This window comes from Ovis aries, chromosome 12 (genome assembly GCF_016772045.2).
Source record: "Ovis aries strain OAR_USU_Benz2616 breed Rambouillet chromosome 12, ARS-UI_Ramb_v3.0, whole genome shotgun sequence".
NCBI classification, from domain to species: Eukaryota; Metazoa; Chordata; class Mammalia; order Artiodactyla; family Bovidae; genus Ovis; species Ovis aries.
Genome location: NC_056065.1, coordinates 54310695 through 54324788, shown reverse-complemented (window position 1 = coordinate 54324788; position 14094 = coordinate 54310695). Strand labels below are relative to the sequence as shown.

General features: G+C 39.4%; 1 protein-coding gene across 1 annotated transcript in view; it reads left to right on the top strand.

Moving 5' to 3' along the window:
- The window catches only part of SLC9C2 (solute carrier family 9 member C2 (putative)), a 97042-nt gene that overhangs the window by 68786 nt on the left and 14162 nt on the right, over nucleotides 1–14094 (top strand). The window contains exons 17-21 of the mRNA XM_042257446.2: nucleotides 2668–2817; nucleotides 3540–3591; nucleotides 5302–5450; nucleotides 7454–7579; nucleotides 13743–13841. Coding sequence (XP_042113380.1) covers nucleotides 2668–2817; nucleotides 3540–3591; nucleotides 5302–5450; nucleotides 7454–7579; nucleotides 13743–13841 — 576 coding nt within the window. The remainder of the gene's footprint in view (nucleotides 1–2667; nucleotides 2818–3539; nucleotides 3592–5301; nucleotides 5451–7453; nucleotides 7580–13742; nucleotides 13842–14094) is intronic.

Genomic DNA, 14094 nt, shown 5'->3' with positions numbered 1-14094 from the left:
GATCGCCAAAGAGTCGGAAATGACTTAGTGAATAAGCAACAATTCTTACTACATTAAATAAATCTATTAGTATGAATTGAAGATATATAAACTTAATGTTAAAAAATACTGCTCTAAACCCTGACGGTGAAAGGCAGACATTAGAATCCTCCACCTGGTCCCTATTTGCCAAGAAATTTAATAGTTGTCTTAGGTAGAATTGTCTGAATGCCCAGACCTGTGCTTGTTGACTTTCCTTTTTTTGTTCCTTCCTTGATTCTATATTAAGTGTATATATACTTAGGGCTTTCTTGGTGGCTCAGTTGGTAAAGAATCTGCCTGCAATGCAGGACACCACCTGCAGTGCAGGAGACTCGGGTTCTATTCCTGGGTTGAGAAGATCCCCTGGAGAAGGAAATGGCATCCCACTCCAGTATTCTTGCCTGGAAAATCCCATGGACAGAGGAGCCTGGCGGGCTGCAGTCCATGGGGTTGCAAGAGTCAGACACAACTTAGTGACTAAAACACCACCATGTATATACTTAATACAGAATAGAAATAAAGTATGTTACTATTCTTTAATATTCATAAGAATGACTTTAATTGTTATATACATAAAACCTGCTTAAGGGGTAATTTTGATTATTTATTATTTTTTCCTTATGAGCTTAGTTTAGAACAAAGTGCCCACATAGGGTATAATCTCATTATAATACAAAGTATTCTAGGGTATGTAGAGTGAGGCTAAGTCTTAATGTAGAAGGTAGAGGCTTTCATAAGTAATCAGTTTGTACACTGGGATCTTATGCAGATGAATGTAAAATAAGTATTTTAGAAGGAATACTTTGGAAAATGTCTCTCTGAATGAAATAAAAAATTGAATATGTATTAGTACAGAAGTCAACCTGTTTATAGTGTGAACCATTTGCTATTTCTGTTCAGTGTGCTCTGACAAATCCTAGTGGAGTGCAGTTCAGTTCACTTCAGTTGCTCAGTCGTGTCTGATTCTTTGCGACCCCATGAATTGCAGCACACCAGGCCTCCCTGTCCATCACCAACTCCCGGTGTTCACTCAGACTCACGTCCATCGAGTCCGTGATGCCATCCAGCCATCTCATCCTCTGTCGTCCCCTTCTCCTCCTGCCCTCAATCCCTCCCAGCATCAGAGTCTTTTCCAATGAGTCAACTTTTCGCATGAGGTGGCCAAAGTACTGGAGTTTCAGCGTTAGCATCATTCCTTCCAAAGAAATCCCAGGGTGGATCTCCTTCAGAATGGACTGGTTGGATCTCCTTGCAGTCCAAGGGACTCTCAAGAGTCTTCTTCAACACCACAGTTCAAATGCATCAATTCTTCGGCGCTCAGCCTTCTTCAGAGTTCAACTCTCACATCCATACATGACTACTGGAAAAACCATAGCCTTGACTAGACGGACCTTAGTTGGCAAAGTAATGTCTCTGCTTTTGAATATGCTATCTAGGTTGGTCATAACTTTTCTTCCAAGGAGTAAGCGTCTTTTAATTTCAGTTAAGTAAATATAATCATGAGTAGCTTTTTTTTTTTAACTGAGCACTTACTGTGTTCTAGGATCTGTGAAGACCACTTTACATACGTATCTAGTTAAATTGTTACAATACTGGGAAGTACGTGTCTCCGCTTTATCAAGTTAGGTGTCCTAGTAGCCAGTCTCAGCAGAGTGAGGCTTTCAAAAAAAGCAAATCTGTATTGGAAAACCTGGAAGAATATTGAAGAACTTTACTTTAGATCAGCCAGTGCAACATGGAATAAAACTTTATATTTAAAAAATCCTCTTCAATATCTCCCCTTCTCCCCAAAGTTTCACAACCAAAATAACAGTTTAAGAAAACCTCTGCTTTCTCTGCTCTTGTGATTCCTTCGCTGTGGATGTTCTTTTCCAGATCACGTCTTCCCCTTGTGTTACTTGGCCCCTCATCATCCTCCCTGTACTCTGTTGTGCCTCTGTGATTGATTGCATTGCTTGAGGGGAAGCTCCTTGGGAATCCTGGTACTTAGGTGTTATCCTCATAGACCAGATGAGGACGCTGAGTCCTTGGAGTCCCTAAGTAACTTGTTCAAGGTCACAGCACTGTGAGTAGCAGAAGGCTGGTATTTGAACCCAGGGAGGTTCTTATTTAAAAATCCCTCTCCCTTTAGTCACTGTACTCTCCTGCTCAGCTTGTCATTTGAGAAATTTAGAGCTAAGGAGAATCTCAGATTACCCTAAGTTCCTTATCTTGCAAGTGAAGAACCTGAGGTGTAGAGAGATTTATTCTGTTGGTAACTACTGTCCAGGTTATTGGGGTGACCTCTCTTGTCTTCTGAAAACTGGGAGTATGGAGAATAAGAGAAGAGCAGTGGTAAGCACTTAGCCTTAAAGCTACAGAACCAGTTATTCACTGAGCTTTCTTTTCTTTAGAGAGGGGCTCTCAAACTTGAGTGTACATAGAAACACCTGGAAAACTCGTTAAAGCATTGACTTGGGGGCCTGTCCCCAGCATTTCTGATTCAGCAGGTCTGGAGTGGGGCCTGAGAATTTGTGTTTCAGCAGTGGATGTTTCGGTATTTGTGTTCTAACAAGCTTGTTAGAAATGGCATGTTGAGAACATCTGCCTGAGAGGGTGCCTTTCCTCATCAAATTTTCATTTTTTTTTCCCTCTCCATTGTTCCAGATAATAATACCACTGCTGATAAATATTGTAGATGTGCAGATCAAAAAGCGCCTCAGCTTGACGTATAGTATTACAAAAGGCTATATCAAAAGTCTAGAGGATACCAAGTTTTTAATAAGACAGATTTCTAGCCGAAAGTCAATAGATCAGGTAAGAGACAAGCACTGGTCATTTGGGAAAAACATCCCTTAGGTGTATTGATTTAATTTAAGACCATTTCTACATGAATTTGACTCAAAAGATAAATTATGTCAAGTGAAGGGGATTCAGTTGTTTATTATGTGATATGAGGTGCTGCAGAGAACAGTTTCTGTTCTTTAAATTTCAGCTCTGATTATCAAACTTCAGGAAGACTCAAAGCTCAAGAGCATGCCTCAGCCATGGTGGGAATTTGGCAAATAACAATTGTATGATTGAACAGAGATTGTTTAGCTGAGTGGAGCTATTTCTTCAGTTATGTCAGAAGTTATCTGTAGGAAACATGACCTACCTGACACCATATTTTTCATTAGTCCCCTTGCTTTTGCACTCCCAGTAGATCAGCTCCCCAATTGGCTGCTCTGTTGGACACCCTCTGGTGGGGTGCTATCTCTGAGGATTCTCTTTGGCACATAATGAAGCGCACACTAGTCTTTTCTGAGAAATATTAGGTGCAATACTTATGTACTTATGTAAGCTACTACACAGCATTCATTGCACTATGAGAATGAGCCTGGGAAAAGCAGCTGAATTTACAAAGAGAGAAGAATTAAATATCTCCCCCAGATGATATTTAAGTGAGATTTTTCTACCATGCTTTTTTCCCTCAAATTTTAAAGCCAGTAATGCACTTGGTATAATTAGAAATTAATACATTTCTTAATTTGTCACAGAAATTATATGAAATTTTGGAAACCAACAAACGAGATGCTGTCAAAGAACTAGGTAAGTAGATGGGATATCTAATTTCCTGAAATCACATCTTATCATCCCATAATTTAACCAAAAGGAAGACAAGTTCATGCTTTCATTCAATCACAGACTCATTCACTTATTCATTCAATGAGCATTTATTGAACACATATAATGGGCCAGGTGTACATAAAATTCAGATCCTGGTGGGAGATGTGAGTGTATCAAGAGATAATAGCAGAAAGTTAGAGGAGTTCTGTTATTTGCTATGGGAGCATAAAAACAAGAATGAAAAGTGCAGAAGGTGTGTTAAGGTGGCAAGATCATATTCCTTAAGGTTGTAAGAAAAAGACACACAAACGATTACCTATGGCAGAGAGTGTTGTTTTTGTTTTGCCCTACTTTGTTTGCAGGGATACTCAAACAAAGTGAATTTGTGAGGGATGAAGTTTTGTGAGCATCTGCTGCCACTCTCCTTGAGTTGAAACATTCGGGGGAGCCCTAGGATTTTATACAAAACTTCTTAGATCTGCTTTCCTCATAAGGGGGCTGTGGGCCAGGCTCTCAGTGTTTGCCAGAATATAGTTCCTGGTAGAGAGCCTGGCACCTGGTATACCCTTAACAAATATATGTTATTGTAAAAGAAAGAAAGCAAAGCCCCTTTGTTTTTATAACCACATTGTAAGATGCCATATGGATTTATGAGGATCACGCTTACCTTAACAAAACTGAAAAAGCATGGTCTAATGAATGAAATTGTAAATTTGGAGACAATAGGTCAGAATATTTTGTCACCATCTCAGAAAATCCAGGACCCATTGTTTCCATTCACATATTAGGCGGGTTTTTATTTCCATGCTTTTAAAGGTTAGGGGCCTAGGAGCTGCTGTCTTATGTTTTAGGTCAGTATGGAATATTACACAGTGTTCTTGATTCAGTCATGTGAAAGAGTGCCTGTTTCTGTATTGTTACTGCAACCTACTATTGAATGCTAATTATGTCAGGAATTGTGTTAATAGCTTTATATGCATTATTTCACTTGATCTTTATAACTACTCCACGAAGCAAATACTATTATCATCTTCATTTATAGATAATGAAACTGAGGCTTAGAAAGTTTAACTCCCCTGAGGTCCTGTGGCTGGTAAGAGGTGAGCTAGATCTCACACCAGGTGAGATCTCCTGTGCTTTCCACCATGCTGTCCTTCATTTCACTGCTCAGCTTATTTCAGTTCAGAAATGACTGAGTCCCTTCCAGATGTCAGGCATTGTACTCAAGATTAGTATTACAAGGATGAAACAGATGCATTTTAAGCCTTGACTCCCAGTTCATCTCATGACTTCTCATGCTCATTGAAGAGGAAAAAATATGCGATTTGATTTCAGAAAGACCCACCATTTATTCATCCAACCAACAAGAATTACACAATATGAAGGATGAGACAAATAAGGAAGAATGATAATACTGCCACGTAATGAGTTCTATAATGAAAATATGTTGGAGATACCTTGGGGAAAAGATGGAGTGAATTTCTAACTGGTGAAGGAAGCCTTTTTTTCAATTTTCTCATCTATAAAATGAAGATGAAAATAACTGTAGTCCTACTGGCCTCACAAGTTCTATACAAAACAGGAATGAAAAGATATTGAGCAAATGCTTTGGAAATTGTAACTGTTATGCAAATATTCATTACTATTGTGGTTATTGAATTGTTTGCTTATTGATACTTTTATTTGCTTCAGGACTCATAGAGCATGAAGGTCGTGATGTTGTCATTGCTTTGAAGACCAAGCAGGCAATCCGGAATGTGATTGCTAAAGCTCTGAAAAGCCTCACCTTCCTTTCATCAAGAGGCATTATTGATAAATATGAGAGCGTCGAGATGAATAAGGTAAGTAAGCAATTTCCCATACTACTTGAGTCCTAGGGAGACTGGGAAAAGGGTGAGTCAGGAAAGTTGTTAACTCTGTAATTGTTTAAGTCTTTGTAATGCCAATGGCAACTAGTGCCATTGCTACCTGGTTCCCTGTATGTCAAAACCACTTGGTTGTTCAGAACCAAGCTGAGCTAGGTTTCATGAAGAAATGGAGCATTTATCATGAGGACACAGAGTATCTTACAGACCTCATGGTAACCAGACCACATGGCCAGGCCTCAGAAAGGGACTTGAGCAGTGACCTAGAAAGGTTTCAGCTTCTCCATTTCCTATCAGGGTTGCCCTCTCTGGCACCTTCTTTTGGCTCTCTCTTACAAACTCATTAGATTTTTCTGCTTCTTTATCCACTGGTGGAATATCTGCAGTCCAGTCCCAGCAGCTATAGCAAGGAAAGTGGTAATTATGTAATTTTAACATAGGTGGGAGAGGACCCACGTGTGTGTGTGTGTACATGGAGATCAGGGAGGGAAGAGTTTGAGAGGAACAGGGGAGACATCCTAAGTGGTTGGCTGATAAATGCACTTTTGAAAAATTACAAATTTGCAAAAAATTAAGACCGTAAGAGGAAAAAATATTTAATATTTGATTATACCAGGCTATCACATCCACTGTCTAGACTGTGAATTGTGCAAATAGTAATGCTTTTTTCTCTCCTGTACAAGGGTCTATCTGCTTCATAGCATAAAGAAGAAAAATAGAAGTTCTGGTCCCACGTTCTGCCTGTGTTTCCAATGATAAGCTGTTTCTGGGTGTCACATGCTTATTCTTGTCCCTGGCACTTTTTAGCCACATACCACCTGGGCTGTGCTTCAGGACATTCTCTGAACATAGTCCTCTCTCCATGGCCCTGGAAGGGAAGTGGACGTGGGACAGGCCAGCTTTTCCCATTTTAATTCTGCCTCATTAGTCTCTATAAGGTCATGGCGCAGGACTAAATGGTAATATGACTTTTCCTTAGTGTCTGTCAGAGGGACGAGAAGGGCCACTTTTTAGTTTTCTTCAAGTTACACCTCTGTGCATGTTGTGTTTTTTTCTATTTTTTCCTTCATTACTTTGAAGATTGTATAAGGTTCAGTTGAATGATTGATACCCATTAGTTAAATAAACAATAGCCCTTATGAAGAGAGAGACTTATTTTTTCCTATAGGTTTATTTAGAAAGTGAAGTGAAGTCGCTCAGTCGTATTTACTCAGCTAAATTGGCTAGATTACCTAGCTCCTTACAACCTGGGATTGATAATTATACCTCTTTAGCCAACAATTAGGCAATTAATTAATAGGCATTCAACAAATAACTGTTGAATGATTGATTTGTCCACAAATATATGTTGAATACCTACTATGTCCCATGACTCTTGAGGAGACTTGGATACTTAATGAGTACAACACTGATTCCAAAGTCCATGGACACTCTTCCTCTTTTTTTCATTTAGTCATTTATCCAGGCAATCAACAAAAATTACATATCACATATAAGTAAACATAATAATACTACAATGTAATGAGTTCCATAAGGGAGATTTGTAAGAGATATGCTGGGAATAAGACAAGTAAGCCATTACCTCTTACTTGGGGAAGTCAGAGAAGACTTCTGAAAGGCCACAAAACTACAACCTTATCCTTCAAAACTAGAAGAATGTAGAGAAGCAACTCACTCACATGAAAAAAAATTTTGAGAGAATGTGGCATTAAATCATATAGTAATCAACAGTTAAATTTGAGATTAAGACAGGGTAGAATACAGCTATTAATTGGATTATAAAAAAGGATAAATTCAATATGAGTTAATATACCAGTGAAAATAGTAAGTGGAGAAAAAGAACAAAAAAAAAATTAGAGGACAATTTAAAGAAGAAAAGCTCTGCAAAACAGTATTTTATTTAGATTTCCTTCATTTTTACTTGATGTCCCTTTTCTGTTACAGGATCTAATCACCATTATTTCGATTGTTTGTTTTAGGTACTTCTTGAAAAAATAAAATCATTGAATAACTTTCCAATGGCAATCCCGCTCCCTACTCCTGACAAATATCTTCATAATATCATTTGGCTAGAAAATAAAGATGTTCTCATTGAATTCTTCAAGGTAAAGATCCTGTCTTATATTTTAGCTCATGTTCGATGATAATTATTTTTCATTCCCTACTATAAGATTAATAATAATAATAAAAACTTATCCAAGGCAAGACTCCTGTAATGGGCAGTAAAGGATAAGTCGAAATGGAGGCCCAGCAAAACCGAGAAGAGTGGATTTCATTTTGAGCCTAAAGCGCAAAGATTTTTTTTTTATAATTGCTTATCTGCTTAGGATGATATGTTTTTAAAATACATTACCCAATTATTGCCAGTCCCATCTTATTTTCTGATGAAAAGCCCCAGACTTCCATATGCACACTCTGGAAAAGACTTTTTTAGATCAAAGTTCTCATATTTAAGTTACTTTGCAGGCCAGGCAGATAATATAAAATGAAAACCATCTGGGTGTAATATAAACAGGGAACAGGACTGTAGTATATTCCAGAGTTCATGCTTTGTCTGAAGTCAGCTGAGTGTTCCTATAGGAATGTGTACTCTTTCAGTAGCTAGCTATTGAATAGCCTCTTTGAGCCAGAGAATGTTCTAGGTTTGGGGATATGGCAGTGAACAAAATAAATTCCTGCTTTCATTGACTTTATGTTATATGGATGGAGACGGACAATGAACATACCTATGCATAAATATATAGTCTGTCAGGTGGTAACAAATGCTATATGGAGAAAAGGTAAAAAAGGAGACTCTAGGTAGGCAGCTATTCTATATGGATGGTTAGAGAAGATTGCTCTGGTACCTTTCCTCTGGACAGAGATCTGAAATAAGTGAGGGAGCACACCATTTCGATATCTGGGAGAAGGCAGGTGCAGTGCCCTGAGGTGGATATGCTTGCTGTGTTCAAAGTGAAGTCACTCAGTCATGTCCAACTCTTTGTGACCCCCATGGACTGTAGCCCGCCAGGCTCCTTTGTCCATGGGACTTTCCAGGCAAGAATACTGGAGTGGTTTGCCATTTCCTTCTCCAGGAGATCTTCCCAAACCAGGGATCAAACCCTGGTCTCCCTCACTGAAGGCAGACTCTTTCCTGATGGACCACCAGGGAAGCCCTGACTGCTCTATTCAAGGAACATCACAAAGGCCCTTGTGGCAGGACCAGTGCTGGAGGGAGGAGATTAAGACTAAGCATTTGTGGCAAGCTTGAGTTTGTAGAACTTTGTAGGTCATTGTTAGGACATTGGCTTTTACTCAGAATTAAGTGGAAACATGTTGAAAGGTTTTGAAGAGAGAAGTGACATGATCTAACTTACACTTAAAAATGATCATCTGCTGATGTGTTAAGAATAGGCTGCAGGTGATCAAGGGAAAGCCAGGGCATCCAGGTAGGATGTGATTATGATGATGTAGGCAAGAGATGATAGTGACGTGGATGAGTGAAAGTGGTGAGAGGAGTTCAGACTCAATAGGTTTTGAAGAGACAGCATATAAATGTTGATGGAGTGAGTGCTAGAGAGAGAATGACTTCTAGAATTTTGGCTGAAATAGAAAATAGTCTGAAAATGGATTAGCCCTCTATTTAGATGGGGAAGAGATTTATATGGGGCGGGAGATGGGCAAGAGTTTGATTCTGAATAGGTTAAATTTGAGGAGGCTATTAGACATCCAAGTGGAGCTGTTGAGTAGGCAGTTAGATACATGACTAGAATGTTGGTGGGAGGTCAAATTGGAGAAAGACATTTTGGAATTGTCAGCATAGAGATAATATTTAAGGCCTTGAAACTTGATAATTCAAGGAATTGTTATGAACATCCAAGGGTTGAGTTGTGAGCTATGAATCAGATTGGTGGTTGCCAGAGGAGGGGAGTGGAAGCTGAGTAAATTGGACAAGTGGGTTAAAGGGTACAAACTTCCAAGTTACAAGATAGAAAATTACTAGGTATACAACATGATGACCATAGTTATACAGTCATTTATGTCTAGTATATTTAAAAGCTCTAGGAGTGTAGAATCTAAAAGAATCCATTCTTATCACATGGAAAAAATTTTTATAACTATATGAAGTGATGTATGTTAACTAAATTTATTGTGATAGTCATTTTGCAATAGGTGCATGTCAAGTCATTATGCTGTATACCTTAAACTTGTGTGTGTGTGTGTGTGTGTGTGTGTGTGTACTCAGTCACTCAGTTGTGTCTGACTCTTCACAGCTCTATGGACTGTAGCCCGCCAGGTTCCTCTCTCCATTGTATTTTCCCTGGCAAGAATACTGGAGAGGATTGCCATTTCCTCTTTCAGGGGACCTTCCTGACCCAGGGATTGAACCTGCATCTGCTGCATTGCAGGCGGACTCTTTACTGCTAAGTAGTTCTGTCTCAGTAAAGCTGGAAAAGAAGAATTGAGGAGTTATCCATCAAATAGGAAAAAAAAAAGAGAATGGTGTCCCAGAGCTAAGTAAAGAAAGTATTTCAAGAAAGAGAAAGTGATCAACTATGACATATGAGGCTGAGAGATCACATAAGATGAAGTCTGAAAATTGACTATTAGATTTAATAATGTAAAAGTCAGTTTTTTAAAGGTGAATCCATACATCTGTATTTTTATGTGAATTTTAAAACTTGGCGACCAATTCAGAATTTTAAAGATACTGTGCAAGCCAAACAAAATATATCTGTAGACTGGATATGACTCATGGACCACCAGTTTGTGGTTTTAGTTTTAAATGGCTATTATATGAGTGAAAGTCACTCAGTCATGTCTGACTCTTTGCGACCCCATGGGCTATACAGTCCATCCCTTCTCCAGGTGATCTTCCAACCCAGGGATCGAACCCAGGTCTCCCACATTGCAGGTGGATTCTTTACCAGCTAAGCCACAAGGGAAGCCCAAGAATACTGGAGTGGGTAGCCTATCCCTTCTCCAGCAGATCTTCCCAATACAGGAATCGAACCAGGGTCTCCTGCATTGCAGGTGGATTCTTTACCAACTGAGCTATCAGGGGAGCCCTGATAATTATATGAATTATATCATAGTTATATGAATAGTAACTGTTTCATCAACTTGTTGAAACCTATTGGAATCAGGAAAACTCTGTGACAAAGAGTGGTGCTTGTTTTACTGTAAATTTGGTTGTACTCTACCTTGTGATCTAGACATGGAGATATATGTCATCTGTTTAACTATAATGGGAGAAGGCAATGGCACCCCACTCCAGTACTCTTGCCTGGAAAATCCCATGGATGGAGGAGCCTGGTAGCCTGCAGTCCATGGGGTAACTAGGAGTCGGACACGACTGAGCGACTTCACTTTCACTTTTCACTTTCATGCTTTGGAGAAGGAAATGGCAACCCACTCCGGTGTTGTTGCCTGGAGAATCCCAGGGACAGCGGAGCCTGGTGGGCTGCCGTCTCTGGGGTCACAGAGTTGGACACTACTGAAGCGACTTAGCAGCAGCAGCAGCAGTGTTTACTTCATGCCAGAAATTTTTGAATTTTCTTTTTGAAATTAATTTCAAATTAATTAAATTAAGACTCCTATGGTTGAAAGTAACAAAACCCTATCTGAGCTAGTTGAAGCAAGAGGGGATCTTACTAACAATATATTGCAGTGGTATACGAGAAGAAAAGGGCAGCAGGGAGTGAGATAGATAGCATCACCCACTTAATGGACATGAATCTGAGCAAACCCTGGAAGATAGTGAAGGACAGGAAAGCCTGGCTTGCTGCAGTCCATGGGGTAGCAAAGAGTGAGACATGACTTAGTGACTGAACAACAGATGCTAAGAAACAGTTGACAGACTAACCCTGAACAGGGTGAGAATCAGGCCAGCTCTGGAATGTCAGTGGTAGGAATTTGTGGACTCTTCCTTTAGCACATGACTATGATGAACCAGTTCTCACTCCCAGGCTCTTTGTCCTTTAGTTCAAATTCTTGAGAAAGAAATCCAACTAGCTTAGCTTGAATCAAACATCCAGCTTTGGGGAGTACAAGTGTGACTGTAAGAAGGGGGAAACCTAATGGGCAGGGGCTGTTGAACGTAGTCTGGGGAATAGAGGGTGGGAGGTGAGGGATGGGCTTGGACTGGGAAGAAGGTATCTAAGGGGTATTAATTACAATCTGCATCCTCTTCAGTTTTTTAAAATATCCAAGTTTAAAATTCGAATTTTGTTCTTTATAGGTAATGCTCTCACAAGTATAATTAACTGACCATCCTGCAGTGAATGGGGGAGGAATGGGAAAAACAATGGGTAGGAACTCCATAAATTAATGATTTCCATACACCTGAGATGAATCTATAACGAGGGCACAAGCTTCCTCCACTCCTTAGCCTGCCATGCCTAAGCAAAGCTGTCAGACTCTCTCCACCGCCTTTCAGACATGACTCACTCTTTTTTTAAAAAAAATGTTTATTTATTTATTTTTAGTGGTGCTGGGTCTTCATTGCTGTGTGGATTTTCTCTAGGTGCGGAGAGCAGGGGCTACTCTTCATTGCGGTGCTGGGGCTTCTCATTGTGGTGGCTTCTCTTGTTGCGGAGCACAGGCTGTAGAGCACACGGGCTTCAGTAGTTGCTGCACGTGGGCTTGGTAGTTGCTGCTCTCCGGCTCTAAAATGGTTCACTCATTAAGTGGCCCTTTTCCTTAAGATGTTGGTTATTGGTAGCCACTTAAATCAGATTTCACTGGGGTAAAGAAAAATGTGATGAATTGGGAGCACATGAGCATTATTCTCATTAGGGTTAGCCCAGGGAATGCATGGAAAAATCCATATAGTAAACAAAAGAAACACCCCCTCATTATAGATGTTAATTTCAATCTTGGTTTCTATCCCAGCAGCAACAGTTAATTTTCACTACTCCTTCCTCCTTTCATCCTTCAACTGTTGTGGTTAATTAAAAAGGTAATAGTATATCAGGATAAGCCTAAAGACAACAATTAAAAAAAAATAAAGACCTGAATAACACATAAGCTGGATAATTGGCTTTAGGCCAGCTTTAAAAAAAAAATATTGTGAAGTCATCCACGTTTATTTCAACACTGAAAAATAATTCAGAAGTAAAAAGTGATATCCTTTCACTCCCCACCTTATACTAAGCGATAACTACTATGAAGGATTTAAAAATATGTTTCCTCTACATCTTTGTAAAATGCAAACGTGTCACTGTAAATCTCCCGTTAGAAACCCTTCAGTGACCACCCCCTGGTTTTGGGAAAAGTTCAAACTTAAAAAAAAAAATGTATTTGGATGTGTCAGCTCTTATGTGGCACACGAGATCCTCATTGCTTCATATGGGGTCTTCCCTTGCAGTGCACAGACTCTCTAGTTGTGGCACATAGATTATCAAGTTGTGGTGCCCGGGCTCCAGAGTGTGCGGGCTTTTTACCGTGCATGTGAGCCCCTTGGAGACCTGGCTCCGGCTCACCTCTCCAGTCCCGCCTCCACCCGGACTCCAGGCACTTCTGCCTTTTCCTCCGTAAAGCACCAAAAAATTATACTTTGTGATTTTGTTACTATAAAGATGAATATATTAGCATTAGATGCTTTAGTATTAAGACAGTTTACTCTACCTAAAAGTTGTCTTATTTTCTTCTGATTTTAAAAGAAACTAAAACATTGTTGTGAATCCCTAAAAGTACTGTGAACTCTGGACACTGTGCCTATTGATGCCTAATGGATAACTCCCTTCCCATCCCTCCCTGCCTGAGATATATTGAATCTTCTGTGTTACCCCACAATGCAGTTATTCTATTTGCTAATGGGTCTTTGCATGAACTGAATCCTCTGCCCTGAATGGTCTTCAGCTCATGGTATCCTGGCTATCTTGTTGCTCTTCCTTCAGATCTCAGTTTAGCTGTTCCTTCCCTAGACACCCAAGTCAGGGTTCCTGTGGCCTTTCTGAATTTGTTTCCCAGAGTGCCCTGCCCCTGTCTCCTTGACCAGAATTATACTTTATTGTAAATATTTATCCAACCTAGCATTTATTGGGTGTTTCTGCCAGTCACTCTGCTAGGTCCGAAGCACAAAGTCTGCAGTTTGCTTGCTTGTCCCCTTTTTCCCTAAAAGTTAATGAGGTCTGTCAAAACATTATAACTCATTAACAAATCAAAGAATATAGTTTGTTTTTTATGCTACTTTTTAGCTTTAAAATCTTATTTCTCTTTAGAGAAGTAGATTATGAAGATTTGTGTTGATTCTTTTTCTTTCCTTTCCTGTTTCTTTTCTTTCAGGAAAGAGCTAAACTTGCCTATTTTGACTATGGAGATGTCATATGTAAAGAAGGTGAAATGCCACAAGGAATCTACTTGATTATTTCAGGAATGGCAATCGTAAGGAACTATTTATTCTTTACTAAAAATATATCTTGAGAGTTGTAATTATCACATAAGGAGAAATTTAGGAATCAAGAAAATTTCAAATTTTTAACATAGTTTCTTTTCCAAATGAAACCATTTCTGTTTGGGGCTAACACAACTGCTGAGAGATAATTATAACACCCACCATCTGAAAGGTGCTTCCCATCTTACAAAATGCTTTCATAATTATTACTTATTCTTCACAATAATCCTGGAAGGAACAGTC